General features: G+C 46.0%; 1 protein-coding gene across 1 annotated transcript in view; it reads left to right on the top strand.

The window, feature by feature from the left end:
• Positions 1-1,459: 1,459 nt before the first annotated feature.
• The window catches only part of MLYCD (malonyl-CoA decarboxylase), an 89,932-nt gene continuing 63,656 nt past the window's right edge, over positions 1,460-27,735 (top strand). Inside the window, exon 1 of the mRNA XM_029075132.2 lies at positions 1,460-2,032. Within this exon, the coding sequence (XP_028930965.1) occupies positions 1,478-2,032 (555 nt within the window). The 5' untranslated portion in view covers positions 1,460-1,477. The remainder of the gene's footprint in view (positions 2,033-27,735) is intronic.

Here is a 27,735-nt window from a genome sequence, read left to right on the forward strand (position 1 = left end):
TACCATTGAATGAATGAAGAGTCAGCACTCAATAAATACTATTGAATGAATGGTCAAGGGCTCAATAAATACTATTGAATGAGGGTCAGCGCGCAATAAATACCATTGAATGAATGAAGAGTCAGCACTCAATAAATACTATTGAATGAATGGTCAAGGGCTCAATAAATACTATTGAATGAGGGTCAGCGCGCAATAAATACTATTGAATGAAGAGTCAGCACTCAATAAATACTATTGAATGAATGGTCAAGGGCTCAATAAATACTATTGAATGAATGAAGAGTCAGCACTCAATAAATACTATTTTTAATGAATGAAGAATCAGTGCTCAATAAATACTATTGAATGAATGAAGAGTCAGCGCCCAATAAATACTATTGAATGGATGAAGGGTCAGCGCTCAATAAATACTATGAAGGGTCAGGCCTCAATCAATACTATTGAATGAAGGGTCAGCGCTCAATCAATACTATTGAATGAGTGAAGAGTCAGGGCTCAATCAATACTACCGAATGAAGGGTCAGCGCTCAATCACTACTATTGAATGAATGGTCAGCGCTCAATCAATACTATTGAATGAGTGAAGAGTCAGGGCTCAATCAATACTATTGAATGAGTGAAGAGTCAGGGTTCAATCAATACTACTGAATGAAGGGTCAGTGCTCAATCAATACTATGGAACGATGAAGGGTCAGCGCTCAATCAATACTATCGAATGAAGGGTCAGGGCTCAATCAATACTATGGAATGAAGGGTCAGGGCTCAATCAATACTATTGAGTGGATGAAGGGTCAGGGCTCAATCAATACTATGGAATGAAGGGTCAGCGATCAATCAATACTATGGAATGAAGGGTCAGCGCTCAACAAATACTATTGAGTGGATGAAGGGTCAGCGCTCAATCAATACTATTGAGTGGATGAAGGGTCAGGGCTCAATCAATACTGTTGAATGAAGGGTCAGCGCTCAACAAATACTATTGAGTGGATGAAGGGTCAGGGCTCAATCAATACTATTGAATGAATGAAAGGTCAGGGCTCAATCAATACTATGGAATGAAGGGTCAGCGCTCAATCAATACTAGTGAATGAATGAAGGGTCAGGGCTCAATCAATACTATGGAATGAAGGGTCAGCGTTCAATCAATACTATTGAGTGGATGAAGGGAGGGAGGAAGGAAGGGAGGGAGGGAGCGGGCCGGGCCGGGCCGAGCCGAGCCGAGCCGAGCCGAGCCGAGCCGAGCCGAGCCGAGCCGAGCCGAGCCGAGCCGAGCCGAGCCGAGCCGCGGGCGCCCTCCGCCCTCCGCGGGCTCGGCTTCGGCGTCCCGCCCCCCGCGCCGCGCCGCGGGGCCTCCCATGGGCCGCCCGTCCCGCCCGTCCGCCCTCCCGGCCAACGGGCGTCCGCGCCCCGCCGGCCGCCGGGGGGCGCCCGCGCGGGCCCCCGCCCCCGCCCCCGGCCCGGCCCGGCCGGCGCCATGCGAGGAGCGGTGCGGGGCCTCCCCGCCGCCTTCCTCCTCCAGCGCCGGCGCTGCCGCCGCCGCCGCTTCCCCCCGCCGGCGCCGGCGCCTCCGCCTCCGCCTCCCCGCCGCGGGCTGGGCCGGGCCGGGGCCGCCATGGAGGAGCTGCTGAGCCGCGCCGTGCCGCGCCCGCCGCTGTACGAGCTGCGCGACAAGAGCCCGGCCCCGGCCGAGGCCCAGTGCGCCGAGTTCGTGCGCTTCTACGCGGGGCTGCGGGAGCCGGCCCAGCGCGCCGCGCTGCTGCACCGCCTGGCCGCCGCCTTCGGGGTGGACCACGGGGCCGTGGCGGCGCACGGCGCCCACCTGCTGCGGCTCGGACGGCGCCGGCCCGACCCGGGCCCGGGCCCGCTGCTGCAGGCCGAGGACCGGCTGCGCTACGCCCTGGTGCCGCGCTACCGGGGCCTCTTCCACCACATCAGCAGGCTGGACGGCGGCCTCCCCTTCCTCGTCAACCTCAGGGCCGACCTGCTCGACTCCCAGGCCCACAACATGGTGGAGGGGCCGCAGGTCCGGGTAAGGCACCCGCCCTCCTTGCCTCTCCTCCCGGCCGAACCCCCTTCGGGACGCCGGCCCGGGACGGGCTCCCTCCCTTGCCCCGCCGTCCGTCCCCGGCGCTCGGTACGGGCCTCCGCCCCTTCGTTCCGTGGTAGTGTCTATCGAGCGCTTACCGTAATGATGACGTTGGGTTTTGTTAAGCGCTCGCTGTGCGCTGAGCGCTGGGGGAGACCCCGGGGTCATCGGGTTGGCCCGCCTGGGACTCCCAGTCTTCAGCCCCATTTGACGGATGAGGTCACTGAGGCCCAGTGAAGTGACGAGTGGCAGAGCCGGGCTTCGAACCCGTGCCCCCCCGACTCCAAAGCCCGGGCTCTTGCCCCACAGCCGTGCCGGGACTCGAACCCGAGACTCTCCGTTGCCCCATTGTCCATTCCCAGCGCTCGGTACGGTGCTCTGCACCTTCATTCCTTCGATAGTGTTTATTGAGCGCTTACTCTAGTGATAACGTCGGTGTTTGTTAAGCGCTTACTCTGTGCAGAGCACCGTTCTGATCGCTGGGGTAGACGGAGGGGAATCAAGTTGTCCCACGTGGGGCTCGCAGTCTTGATCCCCATTTGACAGATGAGGGCACTGAGGCCCAGAGAAGTGAAGTGACTCGCCCACAGTCACCCAGCCGACGAGTGGCAGAGCCGGGCTTCGAGCCCGTGACCTCCGACGCCAAAGCCCGGGCTCTTGCCACAGAGCCGTGCTGCTTCTCCGCAGAGCGCTGTACTGAGCGCTTGGGATGTACAAATGGGTAACAGATAGAGACGGGCCCTGCCCTTTGACGGGCTTACGGTCTAATCATAGCAAGCGCTCAGTAAAGACCGTTGAATCCAAGGTCATCAGGCCGTCGTCCCCCCGCCGGGGCTCCCGGGCTCCATCCCCGTTTCGCAGAGGAGGGGACCGCAGCCTGACTGGGGAGCCGGAGGTCACGGGTTCGAATCCCGGCACTGCCACTGGGGTCAGCTGGGTGACTGTGGGCCGGTCACTTCACTTCTCTGGGCCTCAGTGACCTCATCTGGAAAATGGGGATGAAGACTGGCAGCCCCTCGAGGGACAACCCGATGACCCTGGAACTCCCCCCGGCGCTTAGAACAGTGCTCTGCACCTAGTGACGGCTTGACAGATACCAACACTATTATTATTATTATTATTATTATTATTATTAACTGACTTGCCCAAAGTCACCCAGCTGGCAAGCGGCGTTGCCGGGGTTAGAACCCACGCCCTCTGGCTCCCTAGTCCGGGCTCTTTCCGCTGAGCCAGGCTGCACGGGCACCAATCCCACCCCCTCCACGTGGGTGCCGGGTAATAATAATAACGTTGGTATCTGTTAAGCGCTTACTATGCGCAGAGCACTGATCTAAGCGCCGGGGGGAGACACAGGGTCATCGGGTTGTCCCACGTGAGGCTCACAGACTTCACCCCCATTGTACAGATGAGGGAACGGAGGCCCAGAGAAGCTAAGTGACTTGTCCCCAGTCACCCAGCTGACCGGTGGCAGAGCTGAGATCCGAACCCATGACCTCTGACTCCCAAACCCGGGCTCCTTTCCCCGAGCCGCGTGCGTGACCCCGGCCGAGTCCCTTCACTTCCTCGGGCCTCAGTCTCCTCGCCTTGTGAAACGGGGATGTTGAGCCTGGGATCCCCAGGTGGGACAGGGTCGGGGCCCCGCCTCGTTAACTTCCCATCACCCCAGCGCCTAGTACAGTACCGGACCCACTTAACAAATACCGTCGTCACGAGCATCCTAGAACGCTTGTGAAAGCAGCCTTGCCCCCGTGCCACGCCCGTGGTACTGTCAGCTCGGGTAGGGATTCCCCTGCCTCACTTCCAGGACAACGTTGCCACCCCGACCCGCCGGCCCCGAGACTCCCTGTGCGCCTGCGGGTCCGTCCTCCTGCCCCCGGAATCGTCAGCGACGCCACCCTCGTGCCCTTACTCTGTGCCAAGCGCTGTCCCGGATAACGGGATGACCGGGTCGGACCCAGTTCTCGTACCGCCCTCCCCGTCCAGGGGAGAGGCACAGCAAGTGCTCCGCTCCCACGTACGAATGAGGAGACAGAGGCCCAGAGAACTTGGATGACTTGGAATAATAATAATTGCGGTATCTGTGAAGCACTTACTAGGGAGACCGCGCCGTTCAGAGTGCCGGGGTAGATCAGGTTGGACAGTCTACTGTCCCCCTTCGGGCTCCCATTCTTAATCCCCATTTTACAGGCGAGGGAACTGAGGCCCAAAGAAGCAAAGCGACTCGCCCCAAGTCGCACCGCAGACAAGCGGCGGAGCCGGGATTAGAACCCAGGACCTCCTGACGCCCAGGCCCGTGCTCTATCCACAACACAGCGGGCAAATTGGTGGAATCAGGATTAGAACCCGGATCTCCTGAGTCCCGGCCACTACCCCACGCCGCTTCCCTCGAGTGATATCAGTTTGTTTCGATGCGTCCCTGATGTTTCTTTTTTTAATCCAGGGCCCAGTAACCTGATGCTGTGCGCTAATCTTCCAGCCTCTTTAATTTTCTCCGAATAAGTGTGGGAGAGCGTGCTGATGGCAGCGACGACCGGCGTCTCTCTTCTCCCCACCCTTTGCGGCGCAGAGTTTTTGTGTGTGTGGGTCGGGGGTGGGGGATTCAGTTTTCTGTTCTGACCATTGCCTTTTAGCACAATCTGTCATCCCCCTTCCCTGTCAGTTTACAAAATATTACCTATGAACTCATGTGAATCCAAAGCATCCTGTAATAACCCTCGTCTCCAGCCTATTCCTGGGCCACCCTAATTGGGCTGTCATAACCCTAGAGTATTGCCAAGTAACCTTAAGGTGTCTTGTAGAAGTCTTGAGAGTTACTGTTGCGATGAGCTGAGCAGGATCCCAGTTTTCCCCTTTTAGGCCCCAAAGGCCATTTCCCCCAGCAAAATTAAGAGTTCTCTGAAAAGAGTCGTCTGAAATTTTGTAACCTTTTAGAGCAGTATAACAGATTTCCTTCCTTTCCCGGTTTCAGTTCTTGAAGGTCTAAATGGGTGCTACACCTTGACCGAGACAAAGTTAAATACATTTTAAAATACCTTTATGCGTTTATAAATGGCCCGTCAAGTGTGGCCGAGCCTAAAGCGCGACCTTATTTTTTAGTTTACTGGGTTTGTTCGGTTGCACTTTGCCCTGAATTTTTTTTCTTTCAAATAAGTTGCGACATACCTCCTGGTGTCACGTGAAGATATTTGTAATGAGAGTAGCCTGTGTGAATGACACCGTATTTATAGCCTGCTTTGGCTTCCATAGAGTCTTCATCCAGGATTTTAATCCTTTAAAAATTGCTTTCAAGACTGGGTTAAGAAGTCGACCTAGACCGATTTGGTAATACTGACGGTTTGATTTCTGAAACTTTGAGCTTCTCGTTTAGGATCTCCAGCTTCACTTGTGCTTCGCTAGAACCCAGAGAGCTTCATACTGCCAGAATCAACTCCTTCCCTCCAGTTCTTATAGGTTAGCTGCTTCTCTGCGGGTTGTTTTGGAAGAACTTGAAGCCCGAACCGAACAGCTCCCGACTGTCTTACTTTGCCCTGAGGAAGTGATCGTAAAAAGAGCTTTCATTTTAGAATCCTTGATTTGATTTACGATAACCAATTGAAGCTTCCCAAATGGAAAGATCACAGGGTTTTCCTGAGGGAGATCCTTGTGAACACTTGGAAGTACTCCGGTTCTGCCGTAGCGCATGTTTTCACGGCACATGTTGAGCTAGAACTGAGCGTTGAGGGAATTGGGGAGCATTCTTCTGAAAACGCAATCCTGGGTGGGTTCTGTGTGCCAAGTTAGCTGAAGAACCTTCTTGATCCTGCATGGGTAAGTACCAGAGCGACAGTTTTCTCATCCGTGACTTCTGGTAGAATGCAGCACTGGACATAGGACGAGTCACTCTCTTAGGAAAACTGGGGCATAGATTTGCTGTGGGACAACTTAACGGCCTAGTCGCAAGGTCTTAGAGTAATATAAAAAGTTACTCGAGTCCCTTTCCCCCCCCGACGGTGTTTTGCACAGTTTTCCAAATGTGTCAATCATCAATCATCGATATTTATTAAGGACTTGTCGTATGCAGAGCGCTGTACTGAGTGCTCGGAAGAGTGCGGTGCACACAGCTGGGAGACCTATTTCCTGCCTTACGAGGAGCTTACAGTCTAGAGGGAGAGACGGGTATTAGAATAAATTACAGATCTATGCGTAAATGCTGTGGGACTGAGGGTGGGGTGAATATCAAGTACTTAAAGGGTACAGATTCCAGTGCATAGGTGACCTAGAAGGGAGAGGGAGAAGGGGAAATGGGGACTTAATAAGGGAAGGCCTCTGGCCGTTTTAAAAGACCCGTCTGCTGAGTCCACAGAGTTCACCACGAGCTGTGCCAGTTTGGATTGGTTTACAGCAAGTAGAAATTCAGAGCCAACCTCTAGAAAGCAGATTCACCCACGGCTTGGGAAAGGGGCCTGATGGGGCCTGGGAGGAAGGAGAACCAAGGAGTCGAAGGGCAAAATGAAGTCACGGCTCTCCGTGGCGTCGCAGGTGAGGAGGATTTATTTTGAAAAGAAGTTCAAGAGCCAACACAACTTGACGTCCCTTACAGCGTAGATCACAAGCTCCTGCTTTTGGAATTTGAGGTGGGATGATAGGCGTCATTTTACACTGCCCGTTCCTCAGATGGATGCGAATTACCACCGAAATGAATGAACAGGGTACTGGCCTTCTGAATCCGGCCGCTCTACCTGCACAGCTCTGTCACATTTGATTGCAAGCTGCACTATAGTGCAAGTTCCTTGAGGGCAGGGATCATGCCCACTAAGTGTATTGTACTCTCCCAAGTACCAAAAATCGACTGGTGGAGTTGATGCGAAAGACTTCTCTTGTCTTATCTATCCTATAACTAATTGCTTTTCTCAGTCGCAGGAGCTCCTGGGGTTATGCCTCCCGATTTCCACCTCCTTTGCTTTCCACTTTGGTCTGCTTTAAATTTTGTTTTGCGTTACAATTTGCGAGATCTCGATACAAACTCAATTGAAAGAATCTTGATATTTCTCCAGAGAACCACGGTTCTCTTAACTAGGGTTTGACACTGTCCTTTCTGTAGAATGGGAGGCCCCAATGTACAGCCCCTTCCGCTTTGTTGAATGTGACTTCGGATCAAGTTCCAAATTTCAGCTCGTTTGGGAAATAGTCAAGGTTGATGTGGAAAGTGAACAGAAGTCATTTGGTTTTTTATCTATTAGCGTTATTCAGCGTTCTCAGAAATTATGACAAGGTCAAGACTTTTATAAAAACCTGACGAGTGAGAAAATAAGATAATTGTCTTTTTCCTTTGAAAGTTATTTAACTTTAATTACTGACTTGCTGTCAAAACAGTAATGGAAGGGAAGGGTTATAAATAGAGAGTGATAAGCTTGTCGCCTGATGAGTCTTGAGCCATCAGCTGTTTTAGTGCAGAAAGTAATATAGGGATGCAGTCAGTAGTAGCACGGGCAGGCTTGAAATGAAATCACAAAGCGTATGTCTAAGCCCGTTGTACAGTGCTCTGCACACAGTAAGCACTCAATCGGTACCAGTCAGCGATGGACGTGTGAAAAGGAACAAAGCGCATAAAATACACACATTTATTATTCCAGGAAATATGAGAAAACGATGCCTCTGCCCCGCCACATTTATTTTAACCTCTTTGTAAGTGATCTGGGTTGATGGTTTCTTTCCAAGACTTGTAGGAGTTCAGTTCTTCCAATAAATGTGTATTCTCATAATCTCTCTGAGTGGTTTCTGATACTTTGTGGTTCAGGCACTTGTATATTCTGCTTCACCCTTTCCTTTCAACAGCTTGACCATTGGAATAATCAAATTTTTATTAAAATGGTATTTTGTTAAGTATTTACAGTGTGCCCGGCAGTTTACTAAGCACCGGGGTGGATACAGATTAATCAGGTTGGACGCGATCCCTGTCCCGCATGGGCTCATCGTCTTAAGCCCTATTTAGCGGATGAGGTAACTGAGTCACAGAGAAGTTAAGTGACTTGCCTAAGGTCACAGGGCCCAGGCCCATGCTCTATCCACTCGGCCACTTTTATTTCTTTTGTCAGAACTGAGTCGTCTCATCAGTGTAGTGTTTAGCTTGGTACGGAGTTACCTTGTTCGGGGAAGTTCCAAATCACAGAACTCATTAAAGATATCGGCGATCCGAGGGTTTAAAAGTCTCCCTGTGACTTTTGTTTTCAGTGGCTGGGTTCCCCTCCAACTACTTTTCTCAGATTATGATTGGCAGCCCTACCTCAGCCAGGGGGGTTCGGGTGCCTCAACAGCATACTTATGTTTCTCCTTTCCGGTAGAAATCCCATAATTGGCATTACTAATTCAGTGAGTTTTAGCATCTTAATTGAAAATTGGCGAGCTGTCCCGTGATTTGTTTTTTAACCTAGAAGCCAATGGCAGGATCCTTTGGGAAATATCTGAGGTTAATTCTTGTCTCCTGTAATAATCAGTTATGGGGCATGATCACAAAACTATGTTCCACAGCAATCTAAAATTCTATCTTCTGAGGTCAAATCATGTGGAAAGAATGCAAAATATGGAATAATTCTCGAGGCCTCTCTGGCACCGTATATTCTTTCTTGTCAATTTTGGTCCCGTAGAAAATGCACCCAAGGAGAGTTTTTTGAATTTAAGAAAATGACTGATGAAATTAGAGAAAGAAGGGGAATATGATCGGCGTTTCAAAAACCTCTGTCACCTAGTTTGTTAGATCACTAATGGGCAAAGGAAAAAAAGAGATAAAATGGATTGTTCTAACAGATCAATCGATCATATTTACTCGGAAAAGAACAATATGACAGACGCATTCCCTGCCCACAGCGAGCCTGCTAGATTTACTCCGGTATTTGTCTTCCTTAAAGTAGTGCGATATTACTTTTCTTTCACATTATACTGTTTGAAGAATAACAATTTAAAAGGTGATAGATTCGTTTTCTGCGAGTATGATTGTTGTTCGTTCATTCATTCAGTTGTATTTATTGAGTGCTTACTGTGTGCAGAGCACTGTACTAAGCGCTTGGATGGTAATTCAGCAGTAGAGACAATCCTTGACCACACTGGGTTTACAGTCTGGAAGCGGGGGAGACAGACATCAAAACAAGTAAACAGGCATCAATATAAATAAATAGAATTATAGACATTTGCCCATCAGACCAAGTGAACAGACGTGAATATAAATAGAGTTATAGCTATTTCTCAGTGGAAAGAGCATGGACTTGAGAGTCAGAGGACATGGGTTCTAATCCCGGCTCCGCCACTTGCCTGCTGTGTGACCTTGGACACTTAACTTCTCTGGCCCTCAGTTACCTCATCTGTAAAATGGAGATTAAAACTGTGAGCCCCACTTGGGAACGACCTGATTACCTTGTATCTGCCCCAGCGCTTAGAACGGTGCTCGGCACATAGTAAGCGCTTAACAAATACCATAATAATAATAATAATACATATATGCATAAGTGCTGTGGGGCTGGGAAGAAGAGCAAAGGGAGTGTAGTGGAGGTGATATGGAAGGGAGGGGGAGCTGAGGAAAAGGCTGGGCTTAGTCTGGGAAGGCCTCTTAGAGGAGGTGAGCCTTCAGTAGGGCTTTGAAAGGTGGAAGAAAGCTTTGAAGGGGGGAAGAGGATTTTTGTGATTTGCCTGGTATCTAAAGCCCCAGTTTTTAATAATCCAGAAATTAAGATTTCATCCTAAAAGAATCAAATATCAATGTGTGGTTATTAATTATTATAGAGCTGTGGGTATAAGGGACCTTGTTAGTGTGTTGTCAGTAGGAAATGCTGTTGAAGGGTTCACTCAAGAACTCAGGTGGTTCCTCTGAAAAATGTTATTTAGAATTTCATCCCTAAATTTACCTATCAGAATGAATTGGTTCTCAAATTCCTTATAAACGTGAGAGTTCAATGAGAAGATTTTGAAGTAAAAATCAGAGTTAAAAAGAAAACTGTGAATCACTTAAAGCTTTTCCACAGTTGAGCCTTTCTGCCTAAAGTTTGTTATGCAGTAGTTTGGTTGATCCTTCCCTATAAGAGTCCGGGGAGAAATTGGAATCACTTGAAAGCAAGTCCATTCTCGACCCTGAAAAATAAAGTAATAATGTGCTAACGGCAGCCCTTGTCTTAAATGATGGTGATAGTATTGCACCTGAACCTTATTTTGGAGGTTTTGCCAACAAAAGTAAGAACAGTAATTATTTCCCTAATGTAGCTCATGATTAAATATTACATTGCAAACTCGATGTGTGTGCCTACAATTTTACCTGGGCCTCTCTTTACTGATGTTTGATGACCAGTGATGGATGATCGTGAAAACAGAACCCCTCTTCTGTCTGTATAAGTAATTTGAAATAAAACATTTTCAAATCAGTTTATCCTATCAGGTGAATTTTTGAAGTGCATGGAGCAGTTACTGTTTCTGTCCCTGACTCTGGATATAATGTAGAATCTATTTCCATGTTGGCACTCCATCTGGTTAGAGCAACAAAATTAATGCGTGCATTACCGTGTCCCATTTCAGAGTACGGAACTCATCAAAGTGTGGTAACGGGACCCATATTTTGAAGCACCTGAACTACCTGCCCTGATCTATAATTCAGAGCACTGATAACTGCTTTCTTGCTGCATAATTTTCTGCCCAGATTTGGACTGAAAGGTCCATACCTTAGCATAACATTACCCAGTGAAAACGAGTAGAACAATACCCTCGTTCTCTGAAGGAAGAAGGGCTGAGTGAAAATGTTGAATAGCGGTGTATGTAGATATTGAAGAGCTCTGTAAGGAGAGACAAAAATACCCAGCAAATCTGCAGAAATTTGTATTCAGGGTTAGCTTTATAAGGGTAAACAGTCAGCAAGATCAAGACCAATGGCCCAGAGAAAATGACGAGAGACTTCACTGGCTCGTTGCTAAGAAACAGTAAATGTCTTCTTGGTGGATTTATAGAAGATGAGAGATAATCTTGACCTAGGTGCAACGCTTTTCAGTCGTATCTACCAGCAAAAGTTCAGCTGAATTCTCTACCGGAAGAGAGCCGGGCGTATTTCCTACTCCAAGTGCATAAAAATAGGTGACCTTTCTGGTCCATTCTCCCATCTGAAGCATGCATCTGATAAATCTTCAAGCACTAATATGCCCTAGAGATCTTCTCCACAAAAGGCCCTTTAGCCCTGAACTTGAAGCTTTAAACATATTTTTCATCAAAACCGTAGGCACTCGCTCTGCTAGACTATGCTAGAGTTTGTATCGTAAGGTTTGGATAGAAGGCGATGCCAAACTTGGGAAACTTTTTTCCAAGAGCGTGCATCTGTCAATGCTGGAGGAAGCAGCTGTGGGGCCTGCACATGGTGTTGAACACAGGGTATTAAAAAAAGCGAGTTTTCCCTTACCCGGACGGGTGCTCTGCGAGAACTCAACCGCTCCATTTTGGAGAACAGGGTTTAAACTCTGTGTTCACTGAAGAAATATGATTTCTTCAAATGATCCTGACATTAACAATAATTACCTGAGAGGTCAGGCAGGTGACACCAAAACAGCTTTAGGGACGGCCCCGAAAATGTCTCTCAGATTGCTTTGGCTACCTGAATGGAGTGCTTTAATTTTCCACCATTTGATGTTATGATTGGTCTTTTAAATGGAGAAGAAGGAAGTAAGCAATCTATGCAACATATGTGGATTTCACCGAGATCTCTGATCAGTTAATCGGTAGCATTCAGTCCTTCTCGGCATTGTCATAAACAATATGGGAAGGTATAGTCTGATTTCCAGATGGCCACACTGCAGATCTTCACTTTTGGGGCTTGTGCCCGTATGGTTAATTTTTTATTATTTGGCTGGAGCGGAATATGCGGCTGCGTGATGCTCTTCCAGGCCTTCTGGTGGCATCGGTGCCCTGTCTCTCCCCGAGCCCCTGCCCTCTCTGTTTCCCGCTGGCTACGTCCTCTCCCCGCATCCCGAACTGGAATGCCCCCTCACCGCTCCGCTTAAAGAACGATTTTAGATGGGAGGGTGTCGGCCGTATTTTGTTTTTTGGTTTGTGGCTGTTCAGTTCACGTAGCTTGGCTGTGCGGGTTCTAGGTCACAGTATCCTTAGATGGGGACCCAACTGACCAGAAGGTCTCATCCAAAGAGTAGAACCCGACGGTTCAAGGTTGCCAAGGGACGCAGCTCCTCAAGAGCCTCCAGTGGTTTCCTGTCCACCCCCGCACCAAACAGAAACTCCTTACCCCTGGCTTTAAAGCACTCAAACACCTTGCCCTCTCCTACCTCACCTCCTCCTCCTCCTCCTCCAACCCAGCCCACACACTTCGCTCTTCTAATGCTGACCTTCTCACTCTACCTTGATCTTGTCTATCTCGCTGCCGACCTCTTGCCAAACGTCCCGCCTCTGGCCTGGAATGCCCTCCCTCTTCATATCCAGCAGACAGTTACTCTCCCCCCTCCCCAAAGCCTTTTATCCGAGAGGCCGTTCCTGACTAAGCCCTCCCTTCCTTTTCAGTTCTCTGCTGCGTTGCCCTGACTTGCCCCCTTTATTCATCCCCCACCAGCCCTGCAGCACTTGTGTACATATCTGTAATATATTACTTATATTAATGTCCGTCTCCCCTTCTAGACTATAAGCTTGTTAGGGGCAGGGGTTGTGTCTGCTATACTGTACTCTCCCAAGTGCTGAACACTAAGTGCTTAATAAATATGATTAACTACCTTACTATATTTAACTGGTTGGAGCTATGTTTCTAGTTCCTTACCTTTTAAGGAATTATTGTTATTTACGGAATGGCGTATCCTGTAAATAGAAGGCCCTAAATGATCATTAATGTCAGTCATTCAATCAAAAGAATATGTGGAATGCCTCCTGTGTGCAAAGCGTTGTGCTAAGAACTCGGGAGATTTCAGTAGAAAACAGCTTCTGTTAAAGAGGTGCTCTTTGTTAAAAAGGAAACGAAATTTCTCTCGAGCAATATCAAAATTCAAATAGGTTATTCCTGCACCTGTGTAGAAAAATATAAGCACAAGTCCCAAAGAAAAGAAGTTAATTGAAGGAGAGCCACTCCTGACTTCTCTACTGAAGTCTCCCAATTAGGGATAGCCCTCAGATGTGATCAGAAGAAACTCTAGTTCCTCAGGCAGGAGATCATTTTTTGTTTATTTGCCAGCCTTAGAATCTTGCATTAAAAACAGTTCCTACAAAGTTGTATAAAAATGTATTTTAAAAAGCAACTGGGAGAGGACTGCGAATGGGTCCTGCCCCTGCATTAAGGAAATGCAGAAGATCGTAGACACCGTGAGGTGGCTTCTGCTGCTCCCTGGCCCTGGAAGCCCCAGCGTCCACCAAGGCAGGTCAGATCAGAGTTAGGACCCCCCCCCCCCCAGCGTGCTGGAGGCTGACGATGTTTTATTCGAAGCACCTCTTCAGCAGAGAAAGAAATCCCATTTTGGCAAAAAGTCTTTCTGATCGACCGTCTGCTAGGCTGAGCGTCTAAGCATTTAGATGAGCGCACAGAGATGCCAGTAGTTGGCGAGAAGCAGCATGGCCGAGTGGAAATAGCCCCGGCCTGGGATTCTGGGGACCTGGGTTTTAATCCTGTCCTATCATCTTGCCCGCTGTGTAGTCTTGGGCAAGTCACTTCTCTGTGTCTGTTTCCTCGTCTGTATAATGGGGATTAAATGCCTGTTTTCCCTCTGAAAAGATCAAATCTCAGGAGGGGCAGGGACTGCCTCTGAACTGTCTTGTAACTGCCCCAGCATTTAACATACTCTTTGACGCGTACTAAGTCGTTGCGGCAGGGAATGTATCCATTTATTGTTATATGGTACCCTCCCAAGCGCTTAGGACAGTGCTCTGCACACAGTAGGCGCTCAGAAAATGGGACTAACAAGTGTCACAATTATGATTATTACAACCTAACAACCTGGAAAGTCCATTAGGGCTCGGTAATGTGGGGATAGAACCCAATATGTTCCGAGATGCGCCGGGATTGTACAGATGTCATTGAGATTGCCCAGCCCTTGTTTAGTGTGGGACTGTAAGTGTGGAGGCTCAGTCTACCCCCCCTTGTAGATCAAAATGTGGGGTTCTGCGGACCTCCCAGTGGCCCCAGGTAAGTGTGGAGAACTTGAGACCTTGGCCTTTAAAGGATTGCGTCCCTTGGCTCTGCCACCTGTCTACTCTGAGACCTTGAGCAAGTCACGTCCCTTTTCTGTACCTCAGTTACCGCATCTGTGAAATGAGAATTAAGACTGTGAGCCCTTTTCCGGACAGGGACTGTGTCCAGCCCGATTAACTCGTGTGGAAGCAGCGTGGCTCAGTGGAAAGAGCCCGGGCTTGGGAGTCAGAAGTCATGGGTTCGAATTCCTGCTCTGCCACTTGTCACTTCACTTCTCTGGGCCTCAGTGACCTCATCTGTAATATGGGGATTAAGACCGTGAGCCAGCTCATGTGGGACAACCCCATCACTCTGTATCTCCCCCAGCGCTTAGAACAGTGCTCTGCACATAGTAAGCGCTTAACAAATACCAACATTATTATTATTACCCTAGCACTTAATATCATGCTTGGCACATAGTAAGCGCTCAACAAATGCCATAATTATATTTTTACTATTTTGGTTTAGAGCCAACTGTCTTTGGGCAAGACTTTAAATCGTCCAAGGTGCATGATAACCCTGGATGCCTAATCTATAGATAATTTTTGGAAGTTCTTCAGCTTCAACTGAAGATGGGGTTTCTGGACATGGAATGTTTTCGTAACAGAAACGTTAAAGGAATTGATGGGTTCTGGAAACGATTGCAAGATTGGAAAGATCAGGATCCCAAAGTCTGCTTTGGTAATCCAGTGCGATGGTTAGCAACACTTGTACTGAAATTCTTACCTATGTCTCACTGAAGAACCTCACGGTATAGTTTAACCTCTTTCCCTCGTCCGTCCTCTGTGGCGATGGATTACAGCTTGCCGTCGTTTCCAGTTCCTTTGATCTTTCTTCTCAGTCTTGTTTCCCAATCTTTGAATCATTTTCATTGCCCTTCCTTGAATACTCTCTGAATTCTGCCTCATGTAGATTTTTTAAAGAATAATTTTTGGTGTGACCTATATTAAAATATGGTAAGCTCAAAGATTTGTAGTTGGGTGCCTCAGAGAGATGGGAGCTGGAGTCCACTGAATTCGGAGGTGATCTTGCAATAATAATCTTGCCACTTGACTTTCAACCTTGGGCTGTGATTTTGTAATATATTTAAAAGGCAACTGCCACTCTAGGGAAAAACATTTTATGTTTAAACCTTAGCGGCATATGTTTTTTCCATCGTCGCTGTTGCTCTTCCTGGCAGTCTCCAAAGAGGATTATATTTAAACATGAGTTTTCTCCCTTTTGGAACATTTTCTCCTTTACCGTGCACCAGAGAGGTATCACTGAATAGCAGTGGGCTGGGATATCATATACAAATGACTCAGCTTCAAGGTCAACAGTGGTAAGGAAGGAATGCTGTGCACGCAAACAACTTCAAACCCTGCAGTGGGGAAAGACGATATTATTGGCAAATACCAACTTTGCATAAATGTGTTTGGTCAAACTCCCAATGCGTAGATCCCTGGGAGGATGTATTCTCTACAATAACTCAGTTATGCACAACATTTTTATTTGGCATAAAATATAGGCCAGGGACCTAGATATTGTAGAAAAATGTAGTCTACAGCAGCCCTGGAAAACAGTCATTTAGTAGTAATTGCTTTGCCAACTACTAGCAAAATATTTCCCTACCCAGTTTAATGCCTGTCTCTTCTGTGAAAAAACAGTAAAGCTCATTGTGGGTGGGGAAGGTGTCTGCTAATTCTGTTGTGCTCTTCCAAGCACTTAGTACAGTGCTCAGTAAATACCAGCGATTTGAATCAAGGAGTTGGTTGTGAGAAGCTTCGAGGGGAGATGAGATTGTAAACCCTTCCATTTGACGGTAAACTCCTGGGGTCAGGGATCACGTCCGGTAGTTTCTCAACTCTCAGTACAGTCCTTTGCCCACAACAGATGCTCAATAAATGCTGCTTGAAATTATGATGAGGAGCCTGTCTTTTTCAGAGGAACTAATGATCCCTTAGACTCGGTGCCTAAAGCCTGTTAAGGGGAATCTAGGCAAAGAATGGGGAAAAAAGAACTGTGGCTGTAACAGGTGTTTTGGATTTGTGGAAAGACAGTCAGATTAGTGAAACAAAAGAAACAAGCTCATAGCAATATTTTTGAATCGCAAATAATAATCCTTCATGGATTGGATCTGATTATGGGGAATATTATGAGTTACATGGATTTTTAATCATGCAAGATTTTGTTACTGAAGGTTGTGCATTCTTGCTCCCCTAAGCAGAAATGTGTCTGGGCAACTTCAGACTAGAGAGGAGTTCATCCTCTGGGCCTCCGTCCTGTCAGTCGGTCAGGCAATCCTACTTATTGAACGCTTACCATCCAAAAACACTGTAGTAAGCGCTTGGGAGAGTACGATACAGTAATATAACAGACACACTCCCCTCCCACAACGATCTTACAGTCTAGAGGGGGAGACGGACATAAACGGTCAGGCTGAGCCTCAAGCGAGGGGACAGGAAGAGCTGAAGCCTCGCAACCACCTGGCGACTATTTCGTGATGCTGTTTCGTGCTCAGGAGGTGTGATGCTATTTGGTATGGTGCATTACATCATCAGTGGTATTTTTTGAGCCCTTAATGTGTGCAGAGTACTGTACTAAGCGTTAGGGAGAGAACAAGGCAGCAGAGTTGGTGGACGCCCTCCCTGCCCATAGTGAACTTCCTGCACTCAGTGGAAGCTTAATAAATACCGTTACTACCAATCAGTAGTATTTATTGGGTGCTTACGGTGTGAGGAACACTGTACTATATATGGATAACTCTTATTCAGCTATCCAATTTGGATTACCCATCTCCTTTTGCTTCTTTCTGCTTCCCACCTGCTGCCTGCCTGCCATTTCAGTGCTTATTAGCATCTCCACCTAAGTGTGAACAGGAGAAAGAAAGAAGGTGAAATTCAAACGCCTCCTTTTTACTGCTTGTTAGCGCCTCTGGAAACATGCTTTTTGTGGGGGAAAAAAAAGTTGCAATTATTGGCTGAAATGAATCTTTCATCCTTTCCTCCACTATCCCTGGCAAAGATGGAGTATCCTAATTATCTCACAATATTTAAAAATAGTCTCTTTCTTGTTGAGATTGTGATTGGGGAGTGGGGTAGGTTCCTTCTCTATGTTTCTTCTAGATCTATGATTAATGACTCTGGGTGGACATTACGAGACAAAGAGAACCTCATGCAGTTCTACGATCCAGTAACTAAATTCATGTTTCCAGGCACCATTGGCATCCTGAAGATTGTGATTTTTCAAGTCCGGGGTGGGCCTTAAGACAGTAGCAGATTTTGATTTGCTTGACACTGTTTGGTTCTCATCTACCTAGATTTTTCAGCTCTGATTCTCACCCAAGCAGGTGTATTAAAGGTTGGAAGGAAGCAATAGAGACAGTTGAAGCCTTTAATCCACATTTGTTGGTCTTAATGGGCCAGCGTGCATTTAACAACTGCATTTAGCCCATAACCGAATGAAGATATTTTTAGATGAGCAATCAGCAGCAAGACCAACGATTATATTTTCCCTTCGTGAAGCTGAAAATAGAAAACTATGGAGAAATTAGGTGAATCAGCAGCACACGTGATTAACAGCAGTGGAAAGTAGGGAACAGAAACAAGTTCCTATTGTAAATTCATTGCGAATTCTATTAAGCCACAAAAATCAGATTGGCACCCTACAAATGTAGGAGCCATTGATGTTTTTAGGTGTCTTCTGTTCTGCTTTAGTCTGTGAGTTTCTTGAGGACGGGGCCATGTCTTTCGTAGCTTCCAGTCAATCATATTTATTGGGCGCTTACTGTGTCGGGAGACTACAGTATAACAGAGTTGGTAGAAACGTTCCCTACACACAATGAGTTTACAGTCTAGAGGGGGATAGAGAGAGTGATATGAATTACAAATATGGACTTAAGTGCTACAGGGCTGATGGAGGGGTGAATATTCGTTGCTAATCCAAATGCAAGAGCGACAGAAGAGAGAGGGAGAATGTCGTCTAGGCTCTAAGCTCCTTCTCCGATCTCTGCAATTCAGGTTTGCATGGGTCAGGGCTTGGTTTAGAGGATGTGGACTTCCTAACAGTACTACTTTCCTCTCCGTTTATAATTCATACAATCTAGCAATTATTTAATCATCCCCCTCACTTCAAGAGATTGTATCCTCGAGTTTAGATTCTTTTATCTTTCCTTCAGAGGAACCCTGAGTTAGTGTGTTTACGTGAGAGTGCTTAGACAAGAACAGGGCCTTTTTAAGAGAGATTTGACGCCTAGAAAAAGATGGTTGGAGAGGTTAACACATCAAACCCTTTTTCAGATAATTTTAGAGTAAGTGGACCATAAAATGAGTCAGAACCACTAAAATAACCATAAAATGTCTTGACGGAATCGTTGCCGATATAAACTTTGACAATGAAGCTGTTTACAGTATTGAGAAAAATTTTTTAAACCTTGCAGCTACTGAAATAAAGTGTTCCACTAAAGATTATCCAACCACTTGAAAGTTATAGTTTGAGCTCATCAGAGCCAATTTAAGCCGGTATTGTATTATAGCTACAATTTTGAGAACACAGTACAGTATAACATGAAAAAATGGGAGTAGTGCCAAAGGAAATTTACAGAAAGTGTAAAATCTACTGGGATTTTTTTTCCTTCTATCCCCATAGTCTTTTTTTCAGTCCTTGGCAACTGGGAAGAGAAATAAAATGAAAAGAAACCTACCTTGCTGCCATAGTCTGAAATGCCCAAAGGAAGAGAAAGAGACAGGTGGAAAGCAGACAACCAACTTTATCTGCTTCTGCAAAGAAATAGAGTAAAACACTACGAGAACCAACGATCTAGAAAAGAAAACAAAGTGTACTAGCCTCTTGATGCTGTTTCCAAGCACCATTACGCTTGCAAAAATGAATTCTAATTTCATTTTGTTGCCTCTCTCAAACCACGGAATTTACTTTTGGATTTTGATGCAGAAACAGGAAAGGGGAAATATGACGAGGTCTTAAAATATGCACTTTGCTAGATCAGGAGAAGATCTGCGAGCAGTGAAACAAGAAGGATGCCGGAGTGGGGAAGAGGAGAAGGAAAAAGCCTAACCCACAGAATAGATAATTAGCTCTTCGATTATTGAAAGCTGGCAGCTTTGGGACCGTTTGCCTAGGTTTTTCACAAATTCATTATGCCCCAACAAGATTTGGAACCTATGGTGTTCCAGTAAAGAGGGGGTAAGCAACGCCCATTCCAGAATTATATCACTCCCATCTTAATTTTGACCTCGATTTGAAAGATCCCAAGTTAAATTCAACTCCTGGCATTATTGAGTGACCACTGGGTACAGAACTAGGTACCACGTGCTTGGAAGAGAATAATAGAGTTAGCAGACACAATCCCTAATCTCAAATATTTTACAATCTAGCAGGAGAGATAGATGTGTAAATAAACTTGTGTTACCCGTCAAGTCCTCTCCGACCCATAGCGACTCCGTGGATGCATCTGTCCCTGAACACCCCACTCTCCATTCTGCAGTCGTTCTGGTAGTGCGTCCATAGAGTTTTCTTGGTAAAAATACGGAAATGGTTTACCATTGCCGCCTTCCGTGCGGTAAACTCGAGTCTCCACCCCTGACTATCCCATGCCACCGCTGCCCAGCACAGGTGAGTTTTGACTTGTAGCAGATTGCCTTCCACATGCTAGCCACTGCCTAAGATAAGAATGCCTCTGTTTGACTCTCCCACCCTTAGCCGAGACTGGTAGAATACTGGAAACTCTTCAGGTGCGATTATGAGGGGCATAAATAAATCACGCTAGTGTAATACCTTCTGGCCCGATCCACACTAACGGTTGAAATTATAGTGTGCGGATCCTATTATCAGAGAAAAAGCTTCCAGGATAGCAGAGTAGTTCTACTTTCAAATGCATTTGGCACACTGGGGAAACATTTACTCTCTCTAAACATCTACTTTCTGCATCAAAAGCAAACTCTGACCCCTTGACTACAAGTTAATCCATCCGATCTCTCCCGCTCCCTAACCACCAAACCCCAGCTCACACACTTCCCCTCAAGCAGATCTATAAACTGGGCCCTTTTCTTGTCTCTCCCACCTCCGACCCCTTGTTTGCATCTTTTCTTAGGCTGACACTCTCTCCCACTTCAAATTTACACTCTCCCCAATTTCAAAGCTCTGTTGAAATCAAATCTCCTCCAGGTGTCCTTCTCCAATTTATTTTTCTTCTCTGTTAGTCCCCTAACTTCTCTTAAAAGTTATTCTAATTTTTTATTTAAGTAAAATATGGGGGTGCGCAGAGGGAGTCAACAAAGGGATATCTGGAATTCTCGAGTGCCGACTGACCTTAATGTAAACTCTCTTTCTGAGGGAGGGCTGTGGAGTTTTTACAGAACAGTCTTCAGTAGCGCTAACCTCTTGTCGAGTCCAATGAATATAGCCTTATGCTTTTGTCCTTTTGATGGAATTGCAGCAATTTTTCCTTTTTAAATTCTGTTCATTAATTTTGTGGTGATTCAGATAATTACATGGAATGCACGTAGATCAAGCAGTTTTTTCAGGGGTATTGATTTAACAAGGTTTATAATTCTTATATCGAAAAGTAACTCATTTTAAACTAATTACACACCAAATTATTAAAAAAAAAATCAGTTGCCCCAAATATGACAAGCAGTGGAGACTAAATTTAGGGGACAATGAAGAAAATGACCTGTTTTTCAAAGAATGCTTTGCTGAAGTCAGGCAACCTATTGAAATATTATTGGTCTTTCAAAATGCCTGTATTCTAGTGGGGCAGCACTGTGACTTTAACGAGAAACCTATTAGCTGCTGAGTACATTTTCTACTAAACAAAATAGGACTTTATGAACGTGCTTTCTTTTTTTATAAGATAGTTTTAACGTTTTGGATTTAGGGCCACACCATGTTTTGTTTTCTTTTGTACCGAGTTTTCTGTTTGAAATGAACTTCACCCGATGACTTAGTTGAAGTTTTTTTGATTTAGTAGGCTTTACAAAATGGCCCCCTACATTATATGGCTCAATAAGGCCATTCTGGCAGCAGTTCCCTCACTGGAATTTATTTTAAATGTAGAAATGACTTCAGACAAGCCCGTGAGGCTGGCAGGATTGAATAAGTGTGGCTCGTAAGCGACCTGCTGATGTTGAACTTGGCTCATGCCCATATAATTGGGACTATCGTTTCTGGCGGTTTATAGTCACTGAGATTCTCTCTACTCCCTGCCACCTCCCCTCCCCCCCTTTTTTATTTTTTTAAGTCACTGTGGAATCGTTCTTTGGTCAGAAGTCAGACCTAATCCTACTGATTGGATCTACACCGCTAAAGTGAAATGGAAAGCCCTCCTCTTCCAGCATGCTTTCCTTGCTTGATTCCCAGCATCCCAAGTCACTTAGACCCATCGGTCACCTCTGGCACTTCGGTCCTTCCTTATATCCATCCTCAGAAATATGCCTGTACGCCTATTCAACTGAACATTCAAGTTAATTTCTTTGTGGATACTTTTCTGCCCATCTTCCTCACAGTGTAATCAATCAATCAGTGGCATTTATTGAGCACTTACTATGTGCAGAGCACTCTACTAAGCCCTTGGGAGAGTACAATACAACAGAATAAAATGACCCATTCCCTGCCCATCTAGTCTAGCTAGAGCTAGTCTAGCTCTTTGTAGGTGGCTAATATGTGTTTGCTTGTGTTCCAAAAGTGCTTCGATGTACAAGTAGTAATAGTTATTAAGCACTTACTGTGTACAGGGCAGTGGGAGAGAATACACATGTGGGAATGAGACACAGCCCCTGCTTAGTTTAGCACATTGCACCCGGTGCATGTTTAATAGATGGTTTTACTGCCGAATGAAGAGTGGAGCCGTGGTCCATGGTTTGATCCATGTAGTTATCCCACCTGGATGATTCAGGCCCAAAGTAGATCTTTTAAGCTTGCGTGATCCAATTTCTCTGCTTCCTGACTGAAGAAAAAAAATGTCCTTTCCGGGTGTGGCTCGGGGGTGCCCCTCAGCCCATCTTTGCCCTTCCTGGTTTTGGCCAGGTGATTGGGCTCACTGAAATCAGCCTTTCTTCCCAGTTCCTCCACAAGAATAAGTGGTTTGTTATTTGCAGATATTTTGGGCAGGTTGCTCGATGGTTGAGCCAGCAAGTGATGCGATTCTCAGAACAAGGATCGTTCAACAGAAGCTTCATGGTGGTGTATTTATAAATGTTTAGAAAGCAAACATTTCTGAATCGTCACCCACTGTCGAGAATCATATTTGAGATCCGAGGTTGTTACTTATATCCAAGATGGAACATATTCCCTCCCTTTAGGCTGAAAGCTTCTTGTGGGCAGTGATCATGTCTACCAACTCTACTATATTGTACTCTTCCAAACAAACAGTGTTCTGTACTCAGTGCTTACTTATATCCAAGATGGAACATACTCCCTCCCTTTAGGCTGAAAGCTTCTTGTGGGCAGTGATCATGTCTACCAACTCTACTATATTGTACTCTTCCAAACAAACAGTGTTCTGTACTCGGTGCTTACTTATATCCAAGATGGAACATACTCCCTCCCTTTAGGCTGAAAGCTTCTTGTGGGCAGGGATCATGTCTACCAACTCTACTATATTGTACTCTTCCAAACAATACAGTGTTCTGTACTCGGTGCTCAATAAATACCACTGATTGATGGAACATATTTAAATTGTTGTTTAAAATAGGATTTTCCTATATTGTGTCCTTTTTCCCTTTTTATATAAAAATATAAATTTAAAAATAGGTTATGGAAAAGTTGCACAATATGTGAAATTATTACTTTGTGTATTCTTTTTAAATTTACAGAGAAATCTTTTGTTGACTAAACTGTGTTTAAGGAAAAGTAGCTCATTTCCCTTTGCTCAACATAGTAATGGTTATGGAAGAGCTTATAAATAGTTTGGTATGACTGAGCAAGTTTTTTTTTTTCCAGTGGTATTTGCCAGACACTATGTGCCAGGCTCTGTACTAAGTGCTGGGGTAAATAAAATATAATTAGGTTAGATCCAATCCATATCCCACATGGGGCTCACAGTCTGAATCCCCATTTTACAGATGAGGTAACTGAGGCACGGAGAAGTTAAGTGACTTGCCCATGGTCACGCAGCAGACAAGTGGCAGAGCCAGTATTAGAACTCAGGTCCTCTGACTCCCAGGCCTGTGCTCTTTCCACTAGAGAGTACTGCTTCTCAATTTTATTAATTGAGATAATTTAATTAATCTACAGACCTTTAGATTTTACTAGCCTCCTGCTCAGCTTCGGGCGCATAATGGTGGGGTTAATATGCCTTATTGATGTGGTTACCTCCAGTTTTTGAAGCTGTGTGGAAGAAAGATGTTTTTTTTTTAAAAAAAAAATTTAGGTCTCAGCATAGAAAGAACCCTCAGCAAATTTGATTGAGTCTGCATCTGAGGCCTGGGAAAAGACTGAGACCTGCAAGGATTTGCCTTGCAAACTCTATTTCTGTGGTCATTATCATCAACTTTGCTCTAGGACTTTTTCTGGAAAAAGGTAATTTAATTATAGCTTTGGGGGGATTAGTACAGCTTGAACTATCTGATTTTGAGCGGTAAGCGAAGTCTGGGACTGTAGAATCTATAGTTTTAGTAGCCTACTTCTGAAAGGTTAAAATATGCTTCTAGTGATAAAAAGTAGTTTTCTTTTTGCATTATTTTCAGTAATTGCCTGGGCCCAAAGTTTTTCTTTGATATGTACTTATGGGAATAGATTCACTTTTATCTTTTATTAGGTCTTAATTTAAAAAAAATTGTGCTTATAGCAAGTCGCTCATCGTATTTACACTCATGAATGTCATTTTCAAGAAATATAGTGAAATCTGGGGGAAAGATATTTTTATTCCGATTGTACGAGAGAAAGTTGTAAAAGATTTTCAGCCCAACATCCAGGTTCCGATCTAGCCTAAGTCATTTAACAGAGATGGAGATGACACACATTTGAATCTCGTAGTTTCAGATAAGTCCCTAGTCTCTCAGCTGGCAGTTTGAAGTGTTTTAAAATGAAATGGCCAGGGTTAAATAGAATTTATAAGATTAAAGGGATGCTTCCAGAAACGGTTTTCGCTTAGGAGTTGCATTTATGAGTTGGCTAAATTTGTAGCATGAAAACTGCTCCAAATTCAGTATTTATATTGAAAATTTTGGACTAGAGCAGACCGTAGATAATTTAATCAACCAGTTAATGGTATTTACGCAGAGCACTGTACTAAGCGCTTGAGGAGGTGCAGTGTAAATATCTGTCTTCCCCAGGAAGCTGCAAGATCCTTGTGGGCCTGGATCGTGTTTACCAACTCTGTTGTAGTGTACTTTCCCAAATGCTTAGTAACGTGCTCTGCCCGCTGAAGGTGCTCAGTAAATACCATTGATTGATTGAAACGTAAAATTGAGCCCAGTAAATTCTCCGCTCTGTACATTCAAACCCCAGGGAACCGAGGCCACGTTCTGCACTCCACTTGGATTGACCTAAAAGTACCGTAGACTGGTCCAGTGGATTCCCCGGCCGTGGGAATCAGGAGGCCCGACGGCCAGTCCCAGCCCTGCAAATAAGAGATTTCCTTTTGCGGGTAGACTAGCAGTGGTGAGAGTTTGTGCCCGAGAATATCTTAAGCCGTTCCGTGAGGTGGACCGGCCCAACAGGAGTCCTGAAGTAGAGGCGCCTACGTTGGCTACCGAGGCAACAGCTTGCCAGGTCACGGAACTACGGTGAAGCGTAGGTATCGTGCCGAGGTCACTTTGGCTGTACCTGGTTCTCCTTGACCGAAAGTCCTTCGCGTGCCCGTCGCAATGGGTTTCATCTTCGCCTTCCCCCTCGCTCCTTGCGCTCCGTGCCGGAACAAGATTGGCAGGCAGTAAGAGTGAGAAGCAGCCTGAGAGTCAGAGGACTTGGGTTCTGAGCCTAGCTCTGCACATGTGTGCTGGGTGACCTTGGGTAAGTCTCTTCACTTCTCTGTGCCTCAGTTACCTCATCTGTAAAATGGGGGTTAAGGCTGTGTCCAACCTGATTAGTTTGGATTCATTCGTGCATTTATTCATGCACTCGGTCGTATTTATTGAGTGCTCACTGTGTGCAAAGCACTGTACTAAGCGCTTGAGAGATACGAATATAGCAATAAACAGAAACATTTTGTGCCCGCAGTGAGCTTACAATTTAGTGCTGTGGGGCTGGGGTGGTGGTCTACCCCAGTGCTTAGTAGAGTGCCTGGCACATAATAATAATAGCGATGGTATTTGTTAAATGCTTACTATGTGCCAAGCACTGTTCTGAGCGCTGGGGTAAATACAAGGTAATCAGGTTATCCCACGTGGGCCTCACAGCCTCAATCCCCATTTTACAGATGAGGTAATTTAGGCACAGAGGAGTTAAGTGACTTGCCCAAAGTCACACAGCAGACAGGTGGCGGAACTGGGATTTGAACTCCCGACCTCTGACTCGCAAGCCGGTGCTCTTGCCATTAGCCCATAGTAAGAGCTTAGCAAATACCATAAAAAAAAAAAAGAAAAAAGAATGCCATTGCACTGTGCAAACCACTAGGAATATATTCAATTCCTCAGGACCTGATTCTCACTGCTGGGTCATCTAGGAGCTTGGATCTGTAACTTGGGCAGTTGGCATTAAGCCTATCTTCAGCCCTGTAGCACTTTTTATGTATCTGTAAATTAGTTATTGATTTTAATGTCTGTCTGTCCGCCTCTAGACTCTAAGCCCATTGTGAGAAGAGAACAGGTTGTAGTGCACCCTACCAAGCACTTAGTAGAGTGCTCTGTGCAGAAAAAGTGCTCAATTAATACCACGGATTGATTGATCCGTTGGCCCAGAGTGTCAGAAGCAGGTGTCTGCTCTAAAGCTCTTCCGTCATTCTCCAACGGGACCCAAAACGGTCAATGCCCAGTTAAATATTTTCAGATTTCTGTGTGAGCACGAAGTGGTTAAAACCAGAATTTATACTTGAATATTAACTAAACAACCACTTTTCGGGCATTTGGCATTTTCAGTGTACCAAATCAGAGTCCCTAGTTCTCAAAAGTGATCCAGAGGTGCCAAAATCCGGATATCCTGGAGAAGGCAGGGAGAGCTGGTGTGGCAGAAGGTAGGAGGCTGGTCTGAGTGACCAAAGTAATAATGTTGGTATTTGTTAAGCGCTTACTATGTGCCGAGCACTGTTCTAAGCGCTGGGGTAGACACAGGGGAATCAGGCTGTCCCACGTGGGGCTCACAGTCTTAATCCCCATTTTACAGATGAGGTAACTGAGGCACCGAGAAGTTAAGTGACTTGCCCAAAGTCACACAGCTGACATGTGGCCGAGCAGGGATTTGAACCCATGACCTCTGACTCCAAAGCCCGTGCTCTTTCCACTGAGCCACGCTGCAAAGTGTAAGGCAGCCTGCCCAAGGAGGGTAAAGAGATACTGCTGCCCGGACCAGGGAGGAGCCAGCCGGTGGTGAAAGTGAGGTCCGGCAGACTACCAAAGGTGAGGAACCAGAATCACTGAGGTCGACGGGAGAGATCAAGAACGATGGAAAGCGGAGGCGTGGCGAGGGGGCCTAGGTGAAAACAACTGCAAAGGGTCAGGAGACGCCGGAGATCCGATACATGGGACTTGGACGAATGAGGTTGACCTTCGCTTTGGACAGTGAGATCAGATGCCCTGGAGCAGTTGGTACAGTCAGTCATTTTGCGCTGTCATTCTGCCACCCAGTCAGGATGACTTCTGCGGTGACAAACGCTAGTTTTGTTACTTCTGCCCAAATGGTGACACCGGCAGTGGCACTGGCAGAACTTTCATTCATTCATTAAATAGTATTTATTGAGCGCTTACTATGTGCAGAGCACTGGACTAAGCGCTTGGAATGTACATTTTGGCAAGAGATAGAGACAATCCGTGCCCGCTGACGGGCTTACAGTCTAATCGGGGGAGACAGACAAAAACAGTAGCAATAAATAGAATCAAGGGGATGTACATCTCATTAACAAAATAAATAGGGTAATAAAAATATACACAAATGAGCAGATGAGCACAGTGCTGAGGGGAGGGGAAGGGGGAGGAGCAGAGGGAAAGGGGGGGAAAGGGGACTTAGCTGAGGGGAGCTGAAGGGGGGACAGAGAAGCAGCAGAGGGAGCAGAGGGCAAAGGGGAAGCTCACACTGGGAAGGCCTCTTGGAGGAGGTGAGCTCTTTGGAAGGTGGGTGAGGTGGCTCAGTGAGTTCTCCTTGGTCCTTCTCCACTTTGTTTCTCCTCCTCCTCTTCCTCCCCCTCCTCTTTCTATCCTTCTTTCTTTTTCCTTCTTTTTCTTTCATTCTTCCTTTCTTCCTTCTTTCTTTCTTTCCTTCTTTCCTTCCTTCTTTCCTCTTTGTTGTTCTTCCACTCCTCTAAACGCTGTTAATTGGGTTGGACACAGTCCCTGTTTCACATGGGGCTCGGTCTAAGTAAAGGGAAGAATGGGTAGGTAATCCCCATTTTACAGTT

The sequence above is a fragment of the Ornithorhynchus anatinus genome, chromosome 11 (genome assembly GCF_004115215.2).
Source record: "Ornithorhynchus anatinus isolate Pmale09 chromosome 11, mOrnAna1.pri.v4, whole genome shotgun sequence".
Lineage (NCBI taxonomy): Eukaryota > Metazoa > Chordata > Mammalia > Monotremata > Ornithorhynchidae > Ornithorhynchus > Ornithorhynchus anatinus.